The sequence below is a fragment of the Vicia villosa genome, unplaced genomic scaffold, assembly GCF_029867415.1.
Source record: "Vicia villosa cultivar HV-30 ecotype Madison, WI unplaced genomic scaffold, Vvil1.0 ctg.002905F_1_1, whole genome shotgun sequence".
NCBI classification, from domain to species: Eukaryota; Viridiplantae; Streptophyta; class Magnoliopsida; order Fabales; family Fabaceae; genus Vicia; species Vicia villosa.
The window spans coordinates 94,258-120,868 of record NW_026706064.1 but is presented as its reverse complement, the minus strand read 5'-3'; the positions used below and the strand labels follow the sequence as shown (position 1 = coordinate 120,868).

The 26,611-nt window shown below is 34.5% G+C and overlaps 3 protein-coding genes across 7 annotated transcripts in view; 1 reads left to right on the top strand and 2 right to left on the bottom strand.

The window, feature by feature from the left end:
• Positions 1-1,266: 1,266 nt before the first annotated feature.
• LOC131640039 (uncharacterized) lies at positions 1,267-2,154 on the bottom strand. The gene has a single exon (XM_058910454.1). The coding sequence runs from the start codon at positions 2,152-2,154 to the stop codon at positions 1,267-1,269; it is 888 nt and encodes a 295-aa protein (XP_058766437.1).
• Positions 2,155-13,342: 11,188 nt separating this feature from the next.
• LOC131640042 (receptor-like kinase TMK3) lies at positions 13,343-15,844 on the top strand. Of its 2 annotated transcripts, XM_058910457.1 has the most exons (3): positions 13,343-13,548; positions 13,641-15,015; positions 15,108-15,844. In XM_058910457.1, the coding sequence occupies exons 2-3, from the start codon at positions 13,791-13,793 to the stop codon at positions 15,614-15,616; spliced, it is 1,734 nt and encodes a 577-aa protein (XP_058766440.1). In that variant the 5' UTR covers positions 13,343-13,548; positions 13,641-13,790; the 3' UTR covers positions 15,617-15,844. The 2 variants fall into 2 exon arrangements, with proteins under 2 accessions (XP_058766440.1, XP_058766439.1); XM_058910456.1 differs by having other exon boundaries at positions 13,343-15,015.
• A 2,366-nt stretch (positions 15,845-18,210) lies between these two features.
• Positions 18,211-26,611, bottom strand: part of LOC131640037 (protein disulfide-isomerase-like) — a 31,204-nt gene continuing 22,803 nt past the window's right edge. For 3 of the 4 annotated variants that reach the window (XR_009295127.1, XR_009295128.1, XR_009295129.1), the window contains exon 4: positions 18,211-19,125. Coding sequence is in view for 1 of the 4 variants with exons in the window: in XM_058910452.1 (XP_058766435.1) it covers positions 18,500-18,582; positions 18,650-18,770; positions 18,942-19,070 (333 nt within the window). In the remaining 3 variants the exon portion in view is untranslated. Of the gene's footprint in view, positions 19,295-26,611 lie in introns of those variants that run through there. The other variant, XM_058910452.1, reaches the window with a different exon arrangement.

Genomic DNA, 26,611 nt, shown 5'->3' with positions numbered 1-26,611 from the left:
TATACATTTTGCATTCGGTAGCCATGTATACAAGTCATCTGCAAATTGCATTTTGACGTAAACTCATTATATGCTTAACTATTTCAAAGAGAGAAGGGGCGCTGTAAAAGAGATGAGGGAAATTAGAGGAGGGCACCGTAAGCTCACGTGCGAAACATTTACTGATTTCACGCATCATTTACAGATAATTGATGCATCAAGACCTCTTCTGCGAAGACTCGATTCAATCCATTAGAATCTCATCAAGAGTCCTTCAAATTTCTTTTCCTTGATTACTTGTTTTTTTTTTTCCATCAGCTTTGTTCTTTATTATTATTATTTCCTTGACTTTTGTACTATCATTGCCTTAAATGTGGCCTGGACCACCAGAAGAGTTTGATTGCTACTTGACTTGAGTTGGCTCGAAGGATTCATCAAACCTGTGCCAATTTTCCATGACTGAGTGACCATACTTGTTGCAGAGCTGACAAGTTGGACGATTACCAGTGCCAAGATTGGACTTACAACGACCATAACTATGAAATTGACGTCTTCTACCAGAAAATTGTTGGTGACCACCATGACTTCCACCATTACTGCCTGAGTTTTCACTTAGTGTGGTGTGAGCCAAATTTACAGTGGCATTCGTGACAAATAACTCTTGTCGATACTTGTCAAGTTGTGCTTTTTGAACATAGAGAAGAGCTTCAATGTCATAAAGATCCAAACGGTCGACTTCACCATAGATTATCATAATGAATGAGTTGCATTCTTCAGGTAAGCCTTATAGAATTGCATGAACCTGATCTCTTTTATAAAAAGGATCTCCAATAGCAAGAGGCAAATCAACTATAGCTCTAATTCATAAAACATACTTCGAGATTGAATGATCTGCCTTCTTCGTAATTTTGAGTTCTTACCTCAACTGATGAATCCAAGCTTTCATCAATGCCTGAAAACGCTTATGAATTTTGTCTAAAAGCATGTATGCAAGATAATACTTGAGTGTAGAGTAACTTCAGAAATTGTAGAGAGGATCTAAGTAAAGAGAGCTAGGTCTTGAACAAGCCAAGATTCCTATTCATCGGAAACGCATGATAAATCCTAAAGCTATTGTCATGATTTAATAGATCTACAAGTAAGTAAATAATCATCCGGTTTAAAAGGATATTGCAACGGGAAATTAAGAAAAAGTATTGGTTTATTATTGCTATACATTTACTCATATAACTTCATGTACAAGTGTATCTATATCACTACAAAATTTTGATCCTTGTATACATTCAACTAATGATTGAGGGTATTAAGAAGTGAGACTCGGATTTTAATGAGACGCCTAAACAGAAACTCAAGTCCTTCTTCAAGGTCCTGACTGCAACATTCTATTTTTAACAAATGGTTATGTAGATCATTGATAGCTTCAAGTTTTCCAGTCTTGGTAAATAGGAAACACTGCAATGCTACATCCACTTGGCCAAATTCACTCTCATCTGCAACTAGAGAGCAAGCAACTCTTTTAGGCTGTATAAGCTTGGAAATGGAGCCCCAACTGTTGGATTTTGACGGTGTGGTCCCTGAGATAAATTGCAGCGTTGTCTGGAATGTAGTTAGTGTAGCTACTTCAACATCTTGTAATAATTTAATCAAAGCCAATGTTTGATGGTCTTTGTTTGTTGATAACCTGTTGCAACTTTTGGTATCTCCCTTCAAATTTGTCAAGGCTTTGGAAATGGCCTTTTTCACTACTTTTCTAGATGTCATGAATTTCTTGGCCTCCGCAATGACGTCCGCTCCGTCTCCTCTTCTTCTTATGATGGATTGAAGTTCCCTTGTGCATTCTTTTGTATGAATTACAGCATCTTTTGCAGCACTACATACATCTAAGAGCCTTAAGGATCCATCCAATAGGTTATTTACCCAATTTTCTTGATGATCATGGACAAGTGCATCTTGTGTGAGTGGAAGCTGAATCAAATTTTCAACACACTCGATCAAATCTCGCAAGCCATCAATCTTATGGTAAATTAACGAAGAGGAGAAAGTTTCATTTGAAGACTTTAATAAGGTCTCCAAATGTTCACTGCATTTAAGAAATAGGGGGTGGGGTCTAGATGGCAAGCTGATTGAGCGAGCATGGAAATTGGATTTTGTGTTCAAAGGAGAAGAAGCTGCCATTTTTTTTCTCAAGAGAAGAGAAAGAGAAGCCTTGATTTGTATGTGGAATTGAGTCTGTTATTTTTCATTGGCATCTTCTTAATATATATCATAGGTGTTAGGCGACATATGGAATCTCTTCTTATTCGCATATGAATGAGGCCAACTAATCAAGATTTGAATCCAAACATTACTACATAAATGTTAGAGATGTGTCTCCTCCAAGGAATCTCTCCAACTCACACTCTGTTGCATTTGCATTATTATAACATTTTCAATGCAAATGCTTCACCAAAAAAAAGAGTGTTAATAATAATACTGGTGTGATGCTAATGCAACAATTGCAGCATGTCTCTTGAAGGAACATGACTCACACCACCCACATGATCAAAATAGATCTTAACAAGCTATTTATAAATAGGAATGCTTTGTCATCCTACAGACACATGATCCACATTCCATGTTCATGCACTCCGATCACCTGCATGCCCTTGAAGTTCAAAATTTGAGTTTTATTATATCTTATGGAAGATGCTATATTCATGGGATTCCAAAGTTTAAAATTGAGGGGTGCGTTGGGAAGCAGAATTGAGCAAACACTGGTGTGGAATTTGAACATAAAAAATGTGGTTCTTGTCTACTCTAGTTATCTGCTATATATTTAAAATATATCAACTACTACGACCATTAAATCACCAAATGAAATGGTAGTTAGTTGCACTTTCTGGATTTGCACCCGTGCACTTCATGTAATGCTACTTAAAACCCTATTTTAGGGTGAGGCGCTCCATTTTATAAACATTTCTACACTATTGTTTATGAATTAACCGATGTGGGACTGTGTTACACTCTATTAGTCTTAATATATTTTACTGTACTTTATTGTTATTAATTAGACTAAGTAAAAAAATCTATTGATTACAGGCTATGTAACATATCTAATTCTTCGAGAGCTGCGTATTGCAAACCAGATCTAGTATAACATACGGAAACGAATCAGGTGACTATGATTTTAGAGCATTCATATTCATTAATTATATTCATTTGACTTTTTTAAATGGGAGTCCTACTCCTACTTAATTTTTTATATTATACTAGTCAGAGACCCGTGCTGTCGTCCGGGTACATTATTTATGGTGTAGTATTTTTTTGAACGATATGAAAAAATATGTAAAGAAGTTTGACCAAATTGCATATGTAAAATGGAAATTAACCATTTAAAAAAAAGTTTTACTAATAAGATATTAGCAGTATAAAAATTAGGTTATAAGTTAAAATAATAATCCAAAAAAGGTTTAAGATAGGTCAACACGGGTAAGTTCATTCATATCTTAGATCATTTCGATAAGGTTTTATTGTTGTTAATATATAATTATTATAAAATCACTAATAACTGAAAATATTTAAAAATAAATATGTAACAAATTGATAAATTCAATATATTCAATATGTTTAATAACATTAACTATTTATAAAAAAGTTTTGGTGACAACTATTTATAAATATTTTGTTAATTAAATAAAAAAATGGCCCGTGATAATAACTAAGACACTTATAAAGTGAGTCATTAAAATATAATAACAGAAAATTATTTTAATGTATCATATATTTGACTCGTAGATATGGAGTTGAAGGAATATAAATCTATTTGAGATGTAACCAAATTTTTGAGAAATTTTTAAAATTACTAATTTGATTGGTGATAAAATTATCATTAGCAGTATATGTATAGTTAATTAGTTTCAGATGCATTATACCCACACGGATAATTTATTTATGATATTAATCATCTAAGAGTTATCAAAAAATTGTGTTAATGTGTTAAAATTTCAAAAGTATCAAAATAATATTAAGATATTTGTTAATTTTTTTAAACAAAACATTAATAATTTTTTAAAGTATTATCAATTTATTAATAATTTTTTAAAAGAAAATAATTTATTAATGTTTTGCAAATGATTTCTATCATGTCATACAAAGTTGAGTCAACATGTGCATGTTGAATGAAATTTACATTTGTGAAAAAATATGAATGGAGCTAGTTCACAATAATAATCAAGCATTATTTCATTAAACATATTTTTCACAATCTTTATCTTTTTTATTATAGGTGTTACGCCAACGCTCTCTAATATTTTCATTTCAATATTATTCATATCCGATGCAACATCTTGCTACACTTATACTGCTAATTACTGCTAACATAAAGATAGTATATTTTTTGGTCTTAATTACTACTAACATTTATATCAGGATAGACTGGACCTCAAACAGTCACGACTCATGAGCCAAGTAGCAAACTAAAATCCAACTATTTGAAATGTATCCCATTAACCTGGCTAATACATTTCAATCCAAAATGAAAGCAAATTAATTTTTTTCTAAAACTTAAATACTCCTTCTCTAACCATATTTACAATAAACAAAAGTCTAAACCATAAAGACAATGAAACACACATTCAGAGTTGTCAGTACTTGTATACCGGGGGGATAATGATGTTAATGATGCAGACAATTACTAAATTAGAAATAAGTCAAATAACTATCCAAACACCGTTACATCATTATCAAGGCTCAGGCTAGGGTGAGAGACCTGTTTAGGTCTCTCACCGTGAGAGACTTCATTTTTTTTTTTTTTTTTGGTTTCAAATGCTTTTCTACCATTGGATTGAATTGGGGTGCCATTGGATTGAATTGGGGCTGATGATGGTATGGTGTACCCAACACACACAATAAAACTCCTTTAATACTAGTGTATGTGTTTTGCTGTTTCCAATGTCTGAATAGTACAGTAAATGCTGAAAATTCTGCAGCCAATGATTATAGCATTAATTAAATGCTGAATAAATTAAAAAAAAAAAGGAAAAGAACGTTGAAGGCTTGGAGCAAATTTACCTTTATTTGGAATAGGGTGATACTGACCATTATTTCTGAAGAAAATTGATATAGGCATTAATTCTGAAGAAATTTAAAAATTGGAAAAGATAAGACCAAAATTAATAAATCAATAACTGCATGAATAAATTTACATTAAAATTAGAATTAATATTAAATTTTATTTAAAAACATGATGTTTATTTAAATTAAAAAAATAAATAAAGTTTAACTTAAAAAAATCTGACGCTAAATTTATTTTGTAAAATTTGATTTTTTTTTTAATTTAAAAAATAAATTATGTTTAACTTATAAAATCTCACTTTAATTTTAAATTTGTTTTTTTAATTTAAAAAATAAATTATGTATAACTTTAGAAATCTCACGATAATTAAAATTATAAGTTTTTTTAATTTAAAAAAAAATATGACGTTTAAATAAATTATTTTAATCTATAATAATAATAGTAATAATAATAATAATAATAATAATAATAATAACATTAGTAGTAATAATAATAATAATAACACATAGATATAATAAAAATAATAATAATATTAAAAATAATAATACTAACAAAAATAATAATAATAGTAATAATAATAATAATAATACTATAATCATGTTACAAATGAACTAATGATGGTCAACTATGTGTGAACCATGTCAGAGATTGAACTGATGATGTTCGGCTATGTGTTAACCATGTCAGGGATTCAACTGATGATGGTCAAATATGTGTTAACCATGTCAGGAAGTCAGATGATGATGGTCAACTATGCGTGAAGCGTGTTACAGATGAACTGATGACAGTCAACTATGTGTTAACCATGTCAGAGATTCAACTGATGATGGTGAACTATGTGTGAAGTGTGTTACAGATGAACTAATGATGGTTAACTATGTGTTAACCATGTCAGGGATTCAACTGATGATGGTGAACTATGTGTGAAGCATGCTACAAATGAACCGATGATGGTCTACTATGTGTTAACAATGTCAGAGATTCAACTGATGATGGTCAACTATGTGTTAACCATGCTAGGGATTAAACTGATGATGGTGAACTACGTGTGAATCGCGTTACAGATGAACTGATGACAGTCAACTATGTGTTAACCATGTCAGGGATTCGACTGATGATGTTCGACTATGTGTTAACCATGTCAGGGATTCAACAGATGATGGTGAAATATGTGTGAAGCGTGTTACAGATGAACTGATGACGGTCAACTATGTGTTAACCATGTCAGAGATTCAACTGATGAGGGTCAACTATGTGTTAACCATGTTATAGATGAACTGATGACGGTCAACTATATGTTAACCATTTCAGGGATTCAACTGATGATGTTCGACTATGTGTTAACCATGCCAGGGATTCAACTAATGATGGTGAACTATGTGCGAAGCGTGTTATAGATGAACTGATGATGTTTGACTATGTGTTAACCATTTCAAGAATTCAACTAATGATGGTGAACTATGTGCGAAGTATGTTTACATATGAACAGATGACGGTCAACTTTGTATTAACCATGTCAGGGATTCAACAGATGATGGTGTACTATGTGCGAAGCGTGTTACAGATGAACTGATGACGATCAACTATGTGTTAACCATGTCAGATATTCAACTGATGATGATGAATCATGTGTGAAGCGTATTTTAGATGAACTTATGATGGTCAACTATGTGTTAACCATGTAAGGGATTCAACTGATGATGTCGAACTATGTGTGAACCAAGTCAGGGATTCAACTGATGATGTCGAACTATGTGTCTACCATGTCAGGGATTCAACTGATGATGTCGAACTATGTGTGAACCATGTCAGGGATTCAACTGATGACGTCCAACTATGTGTGAACCATGTCAGGGATTTAACTGATGATGTCGAACTATGTGTGAACCTTGTCAGGGATTCAACTGATGATGTCCAACTATGTGTGAACCATGTCAGGGATTCAACTGATGATGTCCAAATATGTGTGAACCATGTTAGGGATTCAACCGATGATGTCGAACTATGTGTGAACCTTGTCAGGGATTCAACTGATTATGTCCAACTATGTGTCAACCATGTCAGGGATTCAACTGATGATGTCCAACTATGTGTCAACCATGTCAGGGATTCAACTGATGATGTCCAACTATGTGTGAACTATGTCAGGGATTCAGCTGATGATGTCCAACTATATGTCAACCATGTCAGGGATTCAACTGATGATGTTCAACTATGTGTCTACCATGTCAAAGATTCAACTGATGATGTCCAACTATGTGTCAACCATGTTAGGGATTCAATTGATGATGTCGAACTATGTGTGAAACATGTCAGGGATTCAACTGATGATGTCGAACTATGTGTGAACCATGTCAGGGATTCAACTAATGATGTCGAACTATGTGTGAACCATGTCAGGGATTTAACTGATGATGTCGAACTATGTGTGAACCATGTCAGAAATTCAACTGATGATGTCCAACTATGTGTGAACCATGTCAGGGATTCAACTGATGATGTCGAACTATGTGTGAACCATGTAAGAGATTAAACTGATGATGTCGAACTATGTGTCATCCATGTCAGTGATTCAACTGATGATATCGAACTATGTGTGAACCATTTCAGAGATTCAACTGATGATGCCGAACTATGTGTCATCCATGTCAGGGATTCAACTGATGATGTCCAACTATGTGTCTATCATGTCAGGGATTCAACTGATGACGTCCAACTATGTGTGAACCATGTCAGGGATTCAACTGATGATGTCCAACTATGTGTCAACCATGTCAGGGATTCAACTGATGATGTCCAACTACGTGTGAACCATGTCAGGGATTCAGCTAATGATGTCCAACTATGTATCAACCATGTCATAGATTCAACTGATGATGTCCAACTATGTGTCTACCATGTCAGGGATTCAACCCATGATGTCGAACTATGTGTGAACCATGTCAGGGATTTAACTGATGATGTCGAACTATGTGTGAACCATGTCAGAAATTCAACTGATGATGTCCAACTATGTGTGAACCATGTCAGGGATTCAACTGATGATGTCGAACTATGTGTGAACCATGTAAGAGATTAAACTGATGATGTCGAACTATGTGTCATCCATGTCAGTGATTCAACTGATGATATCGAACTATGTGTGAACCATTTCAGAGATTCAACTGATGATGCCGAACTATGTGTCATCCATGTCAGGGATTCAACTGATGATGTCCAACTATGTGTCTATCATGTCAGGGATTCAACTGATGACGTCCAACTATGTGTGAACCATGTCAGGGATTCAACTGATGATGTCCAACTATGTGTCAACCATGTCAGGGATTCAACTGATGATGTCCAACTACGTGTGAACCATGTCAGGGATTTAACTGATGATGTCCAACTATGTATCAACCATGTCATAGATTCAACTGATGATGTCCAACTATGTGTCTACCATGTCAGGGATTCAACCCATGATGTCGAACTATGTGTGAACCATGTCAGGGATTCAACTAATGTTGTCCAACTATGTGTGAACCATGTCAGGGATTCAACTGATGATGTTCAACTATGTGTCAACCATGTCAGGGATTCAACTGATGATGTTTAACTATGTGTCTACCATGTCAGGGATTCAACTGATGATGTCAAACTATGTGTGAACCTTGTCAGGGATTCAACTGATGATGTCCAACTATGTGTGAACCATGTCAGGGATTCAACTGATGATGTCCAACTGTGTCAACCATGTCAAGGATTAAACTGATGATGTCCAACTATGTGTGAACCATTTCAGGGATTCAACTGATGATGTCCAACTATGTGTGAACCATGTCAAGGATTCAACTGATGATGTCCAACTATGTGTGAACCATGTCAGGGATTCAACTGATGATGTCAAACTATGTGGGAACCTTGTCAGGGATTTAACTGATGATGTCCAACTATGTGTGAACCATGTCAGGGATTCAACTGATGATGTCCAAGTATGTGTCAACCATGTTAGGGATTCAACTGATGAGTTCTAACTATGTGTCTATCATGTCAGGGATTCAACTGATGATGGTCAACTATGTGTGAACCATGTCAGGGATTCAACCCATGGTGTCGAACTATGTGTGAACCATGTCAGGGATTCAACTGATGAAGTCGAACTATGTGTGAAAGATGTTAGGGATTCAACTGATGATGTCGAACTATGTGTGAAATATGTCAAGGATTCAACTGATGATGTCGAACTATGTGTCTACCATGTCAGGAATTCAAATGATGATGTCGAACTATGTGTGAACCATGTCAGGGGTTCAACCGATGATGTCGAACTATGTGTCTACCATGTCAGGGATTCAACCCATGATGTCGAACTATGTGTGAACCATGTCAGGGATTCAACTAATGTTGTCGAACTATGTGTGAAACATGTCAGGGATTCAACGCATGAGGTCGAACTGTGTGTGAACCATGTCAGGGATTCAACCCATGATGTCGAACTATGTGTGAACCATGTTAGGGATTCAACTGATGATGTCGAACTATGTGTGAACCATGTCAGGGATTCTACTGATGATGTCGAACTATGTGTGAACCATGTCAGGGATTCAACTGATGATGTCCGACTATGTGTGAACCATGTCAGAGATTCAACTGATGATGTCGAACTATGTGTGAAACATGTCAAGGATTCAAATGATGATGTCAAACTATGTGTCTACAATGTTAGGGATTCAACTGATGATGTCGAACTATGTGTGAACCATGTCAGGTATTCAACCCATGAAGTCGAACTATGTGTGAACCATGTCAGGGATTCAACTGATGATGTCGAACTATGTGTGAAACATGTCAGGGGTTCAACCGATGATGTCTAACTATGTGTGAACCATGTCAGGGATTCAAACCATAATGTCGAACTATGTGTGAACCATGTCAGGGATTCAACCCATGATGTCGAACTATGTGTGAACTATGTCAGTGATTCAACTGATGAAGTCGAACTATGTGTGAAAGATGTTAGGGATTCAACTGATGATGTCGAACTATGTGTGAAATATGTCAAGGATTCAACTGATGATGTCGAACTATATGTCTACCATGTCAGGGATTCAACCGATGATGTCGAACTATGTGTGAACCATGTCAGGGATTCAACTGATGATGTCGAACTATGTTTGAAACATGTCAGGAATTCAACTGATGATGTCGAACTATGTGTGAAACATGTTAGGGATTCAACTGATGATGTCAAACTATGTGTCTACCATGTCACGGATTCAACTGATGATGTCGAACTATGTGTCTACCATGTCAGGGATTCAAATGATGATGTCAAACTATGTGTGAACCATGTCAGGGGTTCAACCGATGATGTCGAACGATGTGTCTACCATGTCAGGGACTCAACCCATGACGTCGAACTATGTGTGAACCATGTCAGGGATTCAACTGATGTTGTCGAACTATGTGTGAAACATGGTAGGGATTCAACGCATGAGGTCGAACTATGTGTGAACCATGTCAGGGATTCAACCCATGATGTCGAACTATGTGTGAACCATGTTAGGGATTCAACCGATGATGTCGAACTATGTGTGAACCATGTCAGGGATTCAACTGATGATGTTGAACTATGTGTGAACCATGTCAGGGATTCAACTGATGATGTCGAACTATGTGTCTACCATGTCAGAGATTCAACTGATGATGTCGAACTATGTGTGAAACATGTCAAGGATTCAATTGATGATGTCGAACTATGTGTCTACCATGTCAGGGATTCAACTTATGATGTCGAACTATGTGTGAACCATGTCAGTTATTCAACCCATGAAGTCGAACTATGTGTGAACCATGTCGGGGATTCAACTGATGATGTCGAACTATGTGTGAAACATGTCAGGGGTTCAACCGATGATGTCTAACTATGTGTGAATCATGTCAGGGATTCAACCCATAATGTCGAACTATGTGTGAACCATGTCAGGGATTCAACTGATGATGTCCAACTATGTGTGAACCATGTCAGGGATTCAACTGGTGAAGTCGAACTATGTGTGAAAGATGTTAGGGATTCAACTGATGATGTCGAACTATGTGTGAAATATGTCAAGGATTCAACTGATGATGTCGAACTATGTGTCTACCATGTCAGGGATTCAACTGATGATGTCGAAATATGTTGAACCATGTCAGGGTTTCAACTGATGATGTCGAACTATGTTTGAAACATGTCAGGAATTCAACTGATGATGTCGAACTATGTGTGAACCATGTCAGGGATTCAATTGATGATGTCGAACTATGTTTGAAACATGTCAGGAGTTCGACTGATGATGTCGAACTATGTGCCTACCATGTCACGGATTCAACTGATGATGTCGAACTATGTGTCTACCACGTCAGGGATTCAACTGATGATGTCGAATTATGTATTTGTGACAAATATTATTAAGAAAAAGTAAATAACATGTAATCTTTAAAAAATAAAATAAAATGTTGTTAAAAATATAATTTCATTTTAATAAAAAATAATGAATTTTTTTTAAATTGAGAGTAAATTGATTTTTTAATTAAGAATCCTGATTTTTTTTATTGAAATATTTAGCATCATAATTACTTATTTTAGGAATCACATCTTTTAAAATGAAGAATAATTTGAGTTTTTAAAAATAATAAAAAATATATTTTATTTTATGATAAGGTATTATGATTTGATAAACTAAAAATTATTTGTTACCAAAATTGGGAGAGACTATTTTTTAAAATAATCATGGAATTATTAAGTGGTCATTTATAACCATTAAATTAGAATCATGGAGTTATTAAGTGGTCATTTATAACAAGAAAATAATTCAAGAATCATACATTTCTTAAAAAATATTTAGAATAAAGTTTTCTTTAAAAGTATTATTTTTTAAACATTTATTTTAAATTTATAGAATTGATTAGTGACTTTCTTCTGATTATTTTAGAATAAAGTATTAGTATATAGATATACATTTTAATTTTTTCTATTCACAATTAAATTACTTTATACTCATTATTTATTATAACTTTCTTCTGATCATAATTAATTAAATTATTTTGTAAACATTATTTTATTATTATTATTTCGTACAGTAGTTACATTTTGATATTATTTTGTACTCATTGTTGTAAGTAGCCATTTGATTTGATAAAATTGTTACATTTTTAAATAGATTATGGAGTAATAATAAAATAATATAAAAATAACAAGTGCAAATAATTTAATTCTGATTAAAAGAAAATTATAATTAATAATGAATTTAAAACAATTTAATTGCTAATAGAATAAATTAAATGTATATCTATATATTAAAAGATTATTTCTTTCTCTCAAGCCACTAATTAATTTCATATACTAAAATAAATGTTTAAAAATTAATAGTTTTGAATAAAACTTGATTCTAAATATATTTTAATTTTTTCATGTTTGTTTTAATATACTAATTTAATTTTTTCATGTTTGTTTTAATCAATTTCATTTTGAATTTAAATACAAAATTCTATTTACTTAAATTAAACTATGAGTTTCTAGTAATTAGACTCTATCATTTATTTTAAATAAATAGAATATAATTTAATTTAAATGAAAAAATAAATTTATTTAAAATAAGAAGAAATTATTTTTTATTAAGAATCATGATTATCTTAAAAAATATTTAGAATCATAATTTATTAAAAATAAAAATATTTTTAAGCATTTCTTTTTATCTATATGAAATTTATTAATCCCTTGAGAGAAATAATTTTTTATTAATATATAAATATTATTTTAATTATGCCGTACATATAAGTATATATATAAAATATTTTTGTGAAAGAATATTTTATTAATTATAGAGTGCATAGAATATCTATATATGGAATGATTTAATTATGTGGGGAAAGTCAATATTTTATCAAGCTACCTTTTAATAGCGATTGAATTTAAAACAAATCAAAGGTTATAAATAACTGTAATAACTAGTGTAACTCATTGATGTAATTTGATTCCTCCTCATATATATATATATATATATATATATATATATATATATATATATATATATATATATATATATATATATATATATATTTTGTGTATAAATTTATTAATAAATTTTGAAAAAATTGAAATTTTAGAAATTATTTTCCTTTCCCTCTTATATGCTAAAGGTTTCCCACAATTTTTTTCCATTCCCTCTCATTTTCCAAAACTTTCCCTCTTCTATTTTCACTTAAACAAAAAAAAATTAAATTATATAAAAATAAGAATTTCAGAATTTTATGTACCCCTCTCTAATATTCACTTTCTCTCTAATTTGATATCTTCACATTCTTTCTATTCTATTTTATCTCTCTCTTAATACTACCTTTTCTAAGAATTGCTATGGCTTCTAAGATGATCTGTTACATTTTTTCCCCGATGATTTGTGAATTTGTTTTTTACTCAAGAATGACAAATATCAAGATGTTCTTGGACACTTTCAGAAAGATTTTGAAGACTGGGGTGTCCGCGAAGAATTTGGGTAAGTTTTAACCTAGAACCCTAATTCATCTCACATTGGCCTGCAAAATAATTAATTTTTTGGTCTAATAATATTGAGGAACAAAACTATAGGGGCGGAATTTGGTGGTTATGGATCAAGATCCAGATGCTGATTGTGTTAACCCTGAAGAATAGGTAGTGATAATTCATCTATTGTTCTATTTGGTTTAAATTGTAGTATATCACTTGTTTTGCTCATCACTTGCTGATGGGAAAGTTTCGATGATTAATTTGCCGCGTTTTAAGATTAGTGGTAGTTTGAGTCCTTCTGTTGCGAATTTAGGTTCTTTGGTTGATATTAGATTGGAGGGTAATCATATAAATGGTGTTGTGCCTAGTAATTGGACTAGTTTGATGAATCTGAAGTTGTTGGATCTGAGTGATAATGATATTTCTCCTCCTTTGCCGGTTTTTAGAAATGGGTTGAAACCTATGGTTGATGGGAATTCTTTGTTGAATGGTGGTGGAGCGAAAGGTCCTTCCTCTGGGAAAAACAGTACGTCGGGTGGATCGGGGAGTACGAGTGATGATACGAAGGGAGGGTCGGATTCAAGTTCGAGTGATTCGGTTGAAACGAAGAAATCCAAAAGGAAAAACGTGGTTTTGATTGTAGCTCCCATTGCTGGTGTTGCGGCTGCTGCTTTTCTGTTGATTCCGCTTTACGCATATTGTTTTAGAAGGACAAAGGATGGATTTCAGGCTCCGAGTTCACTTGTGGTTCACCCGAGAGATCCGTCTGATTCGGACAGTGCTGTAAAGATAGTTGTTGTTAATAATACCAACGGAAGTGTTTCCACTTTGACAGGGAGCAGGACAGGGAGTAGAAACAGCAGCGCGTTTGGGGAGTCTCATGTCATTGAAGCTGGAAATCTTGTGATATCGGTTCAAGTTCTAAGAAACGTGACGAAGAATTTCGCCCCTGAGAATGAGCTCGGTCGCGGTGGATTTGGAGTTGTTTATAAGGGAGAGTTGGACGACGGGACTAAGATTGCAGTAAAAAGAATGGAAGCAGGTGTGATAACCAATAAAGCCTTGGATGAATTTCAAGCTGAAATCGCAGTTCTGTCGAAAGTTCGACATCGACATCTAGTGGCCCTTATAGGTTATTCCATGGAAGGTAACGAGAGGATTCTAGTGTATGAGTATATGCCACAAGGCGCTCTCAGTCAGCATCTTTTCCATTGGAAAAGCCTCGGACTCGAGCCTCTCTCGTGGAAGAGGAGACTCAACATTGCCTTGGATGTTGCTAGAGGAATGGAGTATCTTCATACTCTGGCTCAACAGAGCTTCATTCACAGGGATCTTAAGTCCTCAAATATTTTACTCGCTGATGATTTTAGAGCTAAAGTCTTGGATTTCGGATTGGTAAAACTCGCACCTAATGGCGAAAAATCTGTAGTGACTAAACTTGCTGGGACTTTTGGATACTTGGCTCCTGAATATGCAGGTGATTATTTTTTTCAGGTTTTTTTATACATTTCAAGAAAACCGATAAATTTTATTACTAATCCTCAGTTTTTTTGTTATATATATATTCAGTGACAGGAAAAATCACAACCAAAGTAGATGTTTTCAGTTTCGGCGTCGTGTTAATGGAGCTGTTGTCTGGATTGATGGCACTCGACGAGGATAGACCCGAGGAAAGCCAATACTTAGCAGCATGGTTCTGGAATATAAAATCCGATAAGAATAAACTAATGGCTGCAATTGACCCAACTCTCGAAATAACCGACGAAACATTCGAGAGCGTCTCAATTATCGCAGAGCTAGCCGGCCACTGCACAGCTAAAGAACCAAACCAAAGGCCAGAAATGGGTCATGCTGTCAACATCCTCGCACCACTCGTTGAAAAATGGAAACCGTTTGACGACGACCCCGACGAGTATTCCGACATCGACTATAGTCTTCCACTTAACCAAATGGTGAAGGGTTGGCAGGAGGCGGAAGGAAAAGACACAAGTTATATGGACTTAGAAGACAGTAAGAGTAGTATCCCCGCGAGACCTACTGGATTTGCGGATTCTTTTACTTCGGCGGATGGCCGGTGAAACAAATGGTTGCTTGTCGCTTTGTTGAATGTTGCTATTTTATTTATTTACTTTTTTTTAATCTTTTCTTAGGTGTAGATAGCATGCTATGATGCTCTTTCTGTCTAAAAAAATGCTAAGGCAAAATGTGAGAATGCTTGTAATTTCTACTATGTGTTACATTGAAGTGTTAATGGTTGTAGATAGTGGAGAAACAATCAATGAGAATGCTTGTAATTTGTTCATTCATTTATAAGTGTTTCAATGTTTTGTTGGTGAATGCACAACATACTGCATTGTAAATGTCATTTCTGCATTTATAAGGTTCATGAAAATGTTGTCTTGTTGGTGAATGAACTAGGTCCCCAAGTATACAGTTACAATGTCACATCTGTGTGCTGGAAAATAGAGGCAACAAAAATTATATTTGTTATATTATTATTATTATTATTATTATTATTATTATTATTATTATTATTATTATTATTATTATTATTATTATTATTATTATTATTATTATAGATTATAGAATTGGGTCCAAATCGGTGAGTGTGTAAAAGTATTTAATAGAAATGACCAATCCTTAAAATACAATAAATTGAAGGCTCGTGCTTAGCTGTTGGTGGTTCAAAATAAAAAAACACACTTTTTCTTATAATTAAATTAAAATTAAAATAATATTAATCTAAAAATTAAATACTATATGTTTTTTTGACCGAATTAAATACTATCTTAAATAGAAATTAACAATTATTTATTGTAATCTTAATAAAATTTTGCTTTTAATTGAAAACAAAGTTTTACAATGATTATGAATGAATTAATATGTTTAAAAACTTATAAATATAATAAATTGATTTAAAATATTATTAATAAAAATGTAAAAAAAAAATCATATTTGTAAGAGAAATAGTGTGAAACTAATTATTGTTAATAGTACAATAAGTATAGGTCAAATTATTTAATATTTATTTATTTAATAGTAATAAATATATGTGAGAGATAAAGAAGAAAAGAGAAGATGTGAGAGATGGAGAGAGAAATGAGAGCAATTTAACATGAGTGTTTTATTGAGTGTGGAGAGATCTATAATAATAATGGTACACCTCATATCCAATGGCATATTCAATGGCTATGATTGATTTGAAAAAAAAAAAAAAAAAAAAATGGTCTCTCACGGTGAGAGACCTATGGACGTCTCTCACCTTAGACGGCGCCCATTATCAAATGCACAACTTAGAAACATAAAATAAAAATAGACTTCCTTTTTCATTTAAAAAAAAAATCATAGGTTCATTGGTTCAACATGGATGTTATGTAATTGGTAAAGCATGTATCAACTTAATTGTTCCTTGCTTAGCAGCGTGATGATTATTAATTGCCTCCAAGTTCATTCTTAAGTTCTCAAGGTCCAGTTCAGGCATCGAGACAAAACGTTTCTATTGTATTTGTCAAGTGCATTCTTAAGTTCTCATGTGTTTGTAATTTCCCTGGTGCATTCATGATTTGGAAAGTAAAGAACATGTGATTTAAAGTAAAGGAGATTTCCTTAAAAAAAACTACCTAACTCAATTTAAGAAAAAAATTAGTACAACCAAACAATATGTATATATTCCTTCTACAGATATACATATCTTCTGCAAAAGTTAGATCTTTATCATCTCCAGTAGAGTGTCAATTTAAGGGGCCAATTAATTTGGGCCCTAGCCCCTATAAGAAGAGGGCCTAAAATAATTTTAAAATAGTAAGCCCTCAAATACATAGGGCCCAATGTTAGAAGGCCCCAAAATTTGAAAGAGGGCTATAAGGCCCCAAATAAAATAAAAAACTTAATTTTAAAAAATAGAATAAAATCAAAAAGATAAATAAATTTTAAATAAAAAATTTTAAAAATATGTTTAAAATTTTCAAAAAAACAAACAACTTGTTAAATTAGTTTCTTTTTTAAAAATTAAAAAAAAATTAAAAATTCCGTTAAAAAATTCCAAAAATAAAAAATGAAAAATGGAAGTTTGAATAAAAGGGAAATGGGGGAATGAAGTCAAAACTGATGAGCCATAAATTAGCATTTCCTTTAACTGTAGTTTTATTATTTCTGATGAGCCATAAATTAACATGATCAATGTTCAATATTTTTCTCCAAATGATTAACACAAATTGTTAACATTCTAACAAAATTGTTTGATAATATAGATAGCAATGAACATCCACTTCAAGCAACTATGATTTTCCAACTAATTATTTCCACATCCTATCAATTCTAAAAACTAGTCTTGAACATATACAAGCTATCCACTTAATTAACCACATAGAATAGATCATGCAGCTAGCAAAACATTACTCAAGAAAATGAAGCTGTGGCGGTGAATATGAAGCTGTGCAGAATTGAAAAAAATGGAGTCTTCAAGCTACAGTAAATTGAAGTCTATTTGGATTTTGGAATAAAATAAATAAGGCCCTCTCAATGGGGCCAAAAAAAAGCATTTTGTAAAGGGCCTAAAATTTTAGGCCCTAAAATAAATTTTAATAATTAAGGGCTCAATATATTAGGGCTTTAATGGGGTCAAATTATTAGGGCTTTTAGTTATAGGGCTTAATTGACAGCTCTAATCCCCAGAGGTCCAAACAGCATCAGGGAAAAAAGTCAAATAAAAACAACATTGATAAAAAGGATAGAAAATTAAAAGGTATATCATCAAGTGAAAAAAGTTGACATTCTGATGATTCTGGACCGGGTGAAAAATGGGGCTTCTTCAGCTTTGCTAAGAATATCATGTATGTCTGCCACAAACATGTATGAATGAATCTGTTATGCACATTTTTGTTCTTTTTGGCTGTTTTGGGTGCTACAATTATTTATCATACGGTCACTTCTTTCCCATCACAAGGGAGTTGAATTTCATATCAAATCATCTTGGTCTTCAAGTGATCGTTTTCAAGCTCGTAGATTGAGCTTGAGGTTTTCGGGCACAGGAGGTGTCCTCCCTCTGCAGAAATAAAGGTCTTGAATTAAAGCAGCAAATACAATAAGCTACTAAGGGAACTGAGCTCTACCTTGTATTCCTTTCACCCAAGCTGCAAGGTGATCTGGTTTCAAGTTTGATTTGAAAAATTTATTGCCATCAATCTGGTGAATAACAAATAGAGATATTTGATCTTCCTTAAGTCCAAAATACTGCCAAAAAAAGTCATTCAAAATGTCAAATATCACTAATAAGCAAACAATAACTTCAAATATTTAAATACTAAATACTTTCATAATAAATTAAGGCCCGTAAGAGTAGAGGTGTCAAAACAAAACAAATATATCATGCAAATTAAAGTTCCATTAAACCCATCTTCACACCATTTGAAGCCAGCATATCTTGGCTTGCTTTTGCCACATTTGCAACTGCAGTTGCTGCTGATTTTGCAGCTTGAGCAACTTCTTCAGCAGGAGTTGGTTTGTTGTTATTTTCCTTTGATAGTTCATCATCTTTGTTTAAGACAACCTTGCATATCCAAGATTTTACCCGAGGAAGAAGGGAATTCTAAAACATGAAGCATTTTTGAAGTTCAGCAGAAAACAAAAATGTGACAAAGATTGTATATGTATCACAACATCAATTACAATAAGTGAATAAAATTTCAATAAAAACTGAGAATAATACTCAACCATAAAGATACTGATTTAGATGGCATCATAATTCATACATAACAGTTAGTGGTGTCATACCCCAAAATTTGCCCGATCAAATCTACGGCTGTTAACTCATTAAGGGGTCAAAATTAAGAGCCATGGGGTTTGACATTTCTATTGTTAAACCCGCTCTCTTATAAAGTGTCCTGAGATAGAACGGAGTTAAGATTGACAGGAATTTGGGCTCAATCATTTGGCCCAATTATTGTATTATAAGAGTCCAATCATTTTTGAGGTATTGATTTTTAGTTTTTACTACTGGGTTCTAACATTTATTTTTATTGAAGTATTATTACTAATATTTTTTTCATTATTATTACTAGCTATTAGTATTTAATATTATTAATTTTTATTATTAATATTAATATTAATAATAGGTGATATTATTATTAAGATTTATTTGTAATATTATTATTATTATTTGGGTTATTTTTAGCTATTGAGTGAGTTGGGCAATAGGTCCATTAGGTATAGAAATAACCTAATTTAACCAACATAAAAAGGACAGATCTCACGGACAGAAGGAGGGGATTTTTGCCGAAAAACCTTATTGGAAGAACAAGAACAATCGTGAAAAAAAGAGACCGTAAAAAGGGGAGAAGCTAAAGCAAAGAGCAAAAATTGCTTGAACCTGATTCCATGCTTACATGCCTTCTGCATATGAATTAATTATATATTTGTGTTTGTATTGATGGTGTGATTCAATCTGGATAATTTAATTGTGTTTTAGATGCAGGTTTCAAGAATCACCATTACTAGGGTTCTAAGTTTTCAAATTGGGGCTGCATAATTAGAGACTAAATTAGCTCAAATCAAGGGCTCTACCACGTTTAGAAATTGATTTATGATTTAAACGTGATTTCGTTTGCGATTTATTTAATGTTTATTGTGAGTTTGGCAATTGCAGGGCTATGGCTATGCTTCAAAACTGTAGGTACAAGTCTGTGTTTTTTTCTAAAAAACTCACGAAGAAGAAGAACAGCAACAAGGCGCTGTTTGTTTTGTTTAAATTCTGTTACACGATTTTGGAATGTTATGTAGCGTATGATTCAATTCAATGTCAACAAGGGAAGCTTGGCTCGTTGGCAAGGGCAAGTGGCTGGTGACCAAAGACACGCTGGTTCGAATCCCAGCTCCAGCGTTTAATTTTATGAATTAACAAGCTTCTTGATTCCATGCGCGCGCCTCCAGGAGATACCCCATACACCTTCAATACTCGGCCCTTGGATGATCACTAAGCCAGATCTGACGCACACAAGGCTGAGGCTCCACCATGAACATTCAAAAGCCACAACACAGGATTGTTGCCCAGGTGTTATTATATATTTTTATTTATTTTTCTTTTTTGTTTATTTAATTGTTTAGGTTAGAAATTAATTAATTATATTTAATTTAATTGAATTAATAATATAATTAAAATTAGGATTATGAATATGATTAAGTATTAGGACTTTTCCCGATTATTTCGATTTATATCGATTTAATTTATCTAATTAAATCATGTTAATAATAAAAATCAAATTATATTCGGTTAAATGGTTGCAATTATCTTATTGATTGTGATTATTAATCTTGCTTTGTTCTAAATTTAATTTGTTATTATTTGTAATCGTGTTAATCGATTATGAGGGGTAACAATACAAAATAAAATTTATAAAAAAATAATAAAATACATTAATTCATTATTAGTGATAATCGAATCAATCGATTTGAATTGGTAATGGTGCAAAACCCCAATCTTTTAACTATGGTGATCAAACCTATTGATCATTGCGGTTAATTGTGCCAAATCAGGGTTGTACGCCCGAAACATCTAAAATACACTAAACCACGATACTACAGGATTTTTATCCTGGGCAACTAAAAATGCCCTTTCAAATCAAATTCAAACTGCGATAGGCTGACCAAAAAGCCTCTAAAAAACACATCTAATCAAATTCAACTCTAAGGGGCGTACAACCCTCCCCGAACTACGTTGACTCTGATTCTCCCTAAGGAGATACGTAGGCACTTGGTAACAAGGCGAGTCTCCTTCCTCCAAATCTTAATCATGTCTTTAACCCTATTAATTGTTTGTTACCTTTCTTTATGTTTTGCCATAACCCTTATCTTTGCAATGTTAACCTTTAGGAAAGAGTTCCTCGGCCTGAATATAGTATCTTACCCTGATCTCTATACTGCGTAGGGTTTCCTATTCGCCCTTCAGAATAGGTGGCGACTCGAAAGCTGAAATTTTTAGGCAGGTTGCTACAGCTGGCGACTCTGCTAGGGACACTTAAATGGTGACTACTATGCTCCTATAGGCTTTGGCAGGGTTTAGGTTTTTGGCAAACTTTTTTAGGGTTTGGCTAATTTGCCATTTTAGGGTTTATTTATTTTTTTATAAATATTTAAAATTTTTATTTTATTTATTTATTTGTAATTTCATCCTTTTACGTCAATTAAATATATACCTGTTTATTTAAATAATATCTGTTTATTTAAATATTTGCTGTGTATCGCATTTTAAATTGCAAGCGGCTGGAGTTCGAGGTTAGTTTTAAATATTTAAATTTTATTTATTTATTTATCTTCCTTTGCAATTTCATTACTGCAGTTTAATTAAATATTTATTTAAATGAATATTTTTTGCTATTTTTCTATTATATCTGTTGGGTTATTATACATTGTTGTTAAACCCTAAGTGTGGGAGTTAACTTTGAGATCAATAGGGGAGTATGAATCTCCTACGAGTCTCATTGATAATTTCACTCGGAGTGGGTTGAGTATTCGGAAATGTCCAAAACGAGGCTTGACTTTGTTGAGGGCAGGACTGGATACTTGGCTGATCTCTCCGAGAACCTACCCCAAAAATTCGAACCTCATGGATAAAATGAGTTGTTCTAAAATCCGAAGAGACAAAAAGTCTCGGAGGCTACGAACGACCCCATGAGACCTTCTAGAACACTCCCATAAAAAGGTTGGCTCCCTAGAGCCCCCTACGTCGAACCTATGAACCTAGGACTTTCGTGCTCATGTGCTTATTATATGTTTGCAACTTATTTGCTTTGGATATCTATGCGTTTGGATTTTGCAGGTATCACTACGTGGTCCCTAGCCTGTAGGGACCCTAATTTCTAAAAGACCGTGTCTTTCCCACGGAAGACATCACCATCTATGCATCCCCTAGCCTGTGGGGATTTTATTTTTATATCCTTGTATCTACAACTACGCATCCTTCCCACGAAGGACATTTCCATTAACGCACGTCAATTGGCCTCTCGAGGGCCATGCGATCTAGTGACTGTCTCGAACGGTCATCTCGTGCCTGCACCTGCGCACTCCCTAGCATATAGGGATTTTCTGTTATATCTACGTGTTTTCACAACGACGCGTCATTCCCCGAAGGACAACTTCACTAGCATGTGTTCGATTGGCCTCCCGATGGCTATGAAATCTAGTGACTGTCCTAAACGGTCACTCCATGCTTATTCCCGCGCACCCTCTAACTTGTAGAGTTTTGGATCTCCATTTACACATCACATCCCTGGCATGTAGGGATTTCTCTTCGTCCATATCGTCCTTAGATAGGTTGTGTTCCGCATAGAGAACCTTCCCACGAGGGACGAATTCATTGGTACACGTTGATTGGCCTCTCGATGGCCATGAGATTTAGTGACTATCTTGAACGGTCACTAGCCGCTATCTTCTACATACTCTCGAATCCAAGGGATTTCCCTTAACGTGTCATAACATCTATCTTGCAAAGATTCCACAAGGGTCTAATGTCGCCTCTAAGGCTATCCTTAGGATCATATGTTACACGTCTGCATTGCATACACGGAGTTACAATATAAGGAATCTCTCGCTTACGCGTGCATTTGCATTTTCATGCATTCATACATTCACATTTGCATTTCTATCTTCGCCCGCATCCACACTTACCATGCTAGCCGGTTTCCCGAAACTCCAAAAATCAAAGGATCGTAAACTATGGAGAAATGAGGATAAATTGAGAATGACCTTAGTCTTACTAAAAAAAAGGATGTCTTTCACCATGCCAACCGCATGTCCATGCCTTGTCATAACAGGATTATGAATACAATAAAGGTTTTCATCGAGCAAGGATCAGTTCAACAAAGAGTTCCCTCATAGATACACTCAAGATGTATCTAATCATAAAGGGGTTCATCTTAGAACATATCAAACTTTCAAGGACGCTCTACGATAACCTGGGGCAAGGATTAGTCCAACTGGGGCAATACCCTGAGCAAAGATGCATGACTACAATGGAGGGAATGCGACATATGTCAGCCCCACACCAAAGAAAAAAGGGTCATAGGTGATACTATCCTCAGGAGAAGCAAAAGAGGTTCAGTCAAAGGAAACTCATGAAGTTCCGATACGACGAAAACCCACCGCTAACGATTTCTTCCCGCCAGTATGACATGTCCGAAGAAAGTTCGAGGTTGCCCTCACTTCTACAAGTTTGAGAACCTAAGGAGTGAAACAAGGTTTTGGAATCAATTCATTCACTTCATTCACTCACTACCACGACTTTCCAGTCACACACTTCTATTTTTAGGGTTATTAACAAACTTGAGGGAGAATGACGAATACAAAAACTAAGTCCAGCTAAATATATGCTTTCAAAGTAAGACCGAGCCGAGGATGTACAGGCATTGTTTCATTTCCCAAACAGTGGAGATATAAGGATGTTAATCCCTCGTTACCCCCTCGAGCCAGGAGTTGGAGTTTTGTTTCTACTGTTCAAAAAAAAACCTTGATTTTAACCAGGGGCAGGGTAGATGTCAACTAATTCAACGATGTATTTTGGTTGCCAAGAGAATCAGTCCATCCAAGCATAAGGTTCAAGCGTATCTTCTTCCTCGCATTCATCCAAGATTGAGGAAGTAATGGAGATAACATTTACAACACCTGCTTCCTCATTACATTATTCAAGATCGAGGAAGTATCAAAGGCGAAGCTTACAAATCAAAATCAACATAGCAGTCACAATATTCAATATCCAAGGATCAATCTCAAAAGGAGTATTCAAAAGAAAAAGGAGAAAAGCGCCCGCTAAGTCAAAAATTCCATGAATAAAAAAAAACGACTTAGGCAAAAGTTAGGGCATCCCGATGGATCAAATTCAAAAGAATTGGTTCATGCAAAAATAAGGGATAAAAACAAAGGCTAAATACAATGGATAATCTGGTGACTGCTAAATCATCAAAGCTTCGCATCCATGCTTGGATCTTCACAATATTTTCATCAATGCTTGGATCTCTATTAAAGCTTCTGCTCAACATCGAAACTGAAACGATTCTCCTGCAAACAAAGCACATCCATTGGATTAGTAGAATTTTTAGGATCTGGAGAACATCAAGGAGAAAGGGGTAGGATAAGTAAAATTTTGAGCCTTATATCCATTGTTTCTTAAAACATGAACCAGGCCAAGTTACAACATTTAAAAGTCCTAATTGAGGCAAGGTTAACCATGAAAGCATATTAAGCAGGATCTGTTATACTGACTCCTATGTTTGTTAAAACTACTTCTAATCACTATGCTTCTTCAAGCATTCTTTTCAAAACCATCCAGTCCTAATTCATAACGGACTTCGATTTCAAAAACTGGCATACGCATTCCATTGGAGCTACTTCTCAAAAAAAGTACAACACCATCTACGAGTATACACTTAGCATCGAAGAAATCTCGAAATTGGTTTAATCAAAGGTGAGCATTTCTAATAAAGACCCTGGAGTCGGGGGAACCACATCTAGGGGGTTCTCCCAAACAGGGGCAAAAATTTCAAGGAGCACAGGGGCATACAATCGAACATCCTATTAACTAGGGGCAGTCTTCCTAAGGTTCAATCGACTTGGGGCACATCTCAAAGCAATCTCAAACAGGGGCATGTCAAACATGGGAAGAATTCAAATTCAAAGGATAGAACACTATGGATAACCTTCCATGACCTGAAGATCAGGGGCACACCCTTCAATCTAAACATCGAAGCATATGACAAGGCTATTCCCTGGGGCACTTCCTTCATAAGCATCTTTCTCCATGAAAATACTGGGGCAATGGATATCAAATCCGCAAGACACACAACAAAAGGAAAAAGGCGTTCTCGCACTTTACAACATCGAACAAATTCTTTCTCCTAACTACGATCTTCCGAGCTCAAACAAGACAGGTATTGGGAAATCGCGCTAGCATCACACCCCATCCTAGCAAACAGACCTGCAACTCCAGCGAACTATATACGCTTTGGTTACTAATAACCTACCGTTGGAGCATCACACAAATACATACAAATCACGCATTACATACATTGGTTGATACATTACACCGTAACTCTTTATGTGGTCTTCTTCAAGACAAACATTCACATCCATTCAAAAGACCTTTTTCGGGTAATCTTACAGAAGACATTACTTCGTTCCACTCATTACGTCAACCAAGCATACGCATATGCATAAGCATACATAAACATTACAAAGCCAGCATAAGCATAGTCAGGGTATAAGTGCAAGCATGGAATAAACAAGTTCAAAGGGTTTGAGGAGATAAAACCATGAGATTGCATCAGCATTAGCATACATGCATACGCATTAGCATTAGCATATACATATCACAAAAGCCCAATTTTTATTGGCAATCCAAACCATTACAAAGTCCAGTTCCCGTCTGGTAGTCAGTCCTCGTCTGACCGTTTCATCAGTATACATACAACATATACATGTGTAAGCATTCACACATACGCATTATACAAACAACAGGGGCATGTGCATAACGCATAAGCATGATGCATACGCATTTACAAAACAAAATTCTACATAGGTAAATTTCGCGATAACACTCGCGGATAACCCTATTGGTGGTACAGGTAAATTCTGCGATAACACTCGCAGATAACCCTGATGACATAGGTAAATTTCGCGACAACACTCGCGAATAACCCTATTGGTGGTACAGGTAAATTCTGCGATAACACTCGCAGATAACCCTGATAACATAGGTAAATTTTGCGACAACACTCGCGAATAACCCTATTGGTGGTACAGGTAAATTCTGCGATAACACTCGCAGATAACCCTGATAACATAGGTAAATTTCGCGACAACACTCGCGAATAACCCTATTGGTGGTACAGGTAAATTCTGCGACAACACTCGCAGATAACCCTGGTAACATAGGTAAATTTCGCGACAACACTCGCGAATAACCCTATTGGTGGTACAGGTAAATTCTGCGATAACACTCGCAGATAACCCTGATAACATAGGTAAATTTCGCGACAACACTCGCGAATAACCCTATTGGTGGTACAGGTAAATTCTGCGATAACACT

What these genes read in the sequence shown, in the direction of transcription:
- LOC131640042 (XM_058910457.1), top strand. Translation starts at nt 13,791, where the DNA reads ATGATTAATTTGCCGCGTTTTAAGATTAGTGGTAGTTTGAGTCCTTCT. An exon ending in CTTGGCTCCTGAATATGCAG is followed by an intron (nt 15,016 to 15,107) that starts GTGATTATTTTT and finishes ATATATATTCAG; the next exon opens with TGACAGGAAAAATCACAACC.
- LOC131640039 (XM_058910454.1), bottom strand. Translation starts at nt 2,154, where the DNA reads ATGGCAGCTTCTTCTCCTTTGAACACAAAATCCAATTTCCATGCTCGC.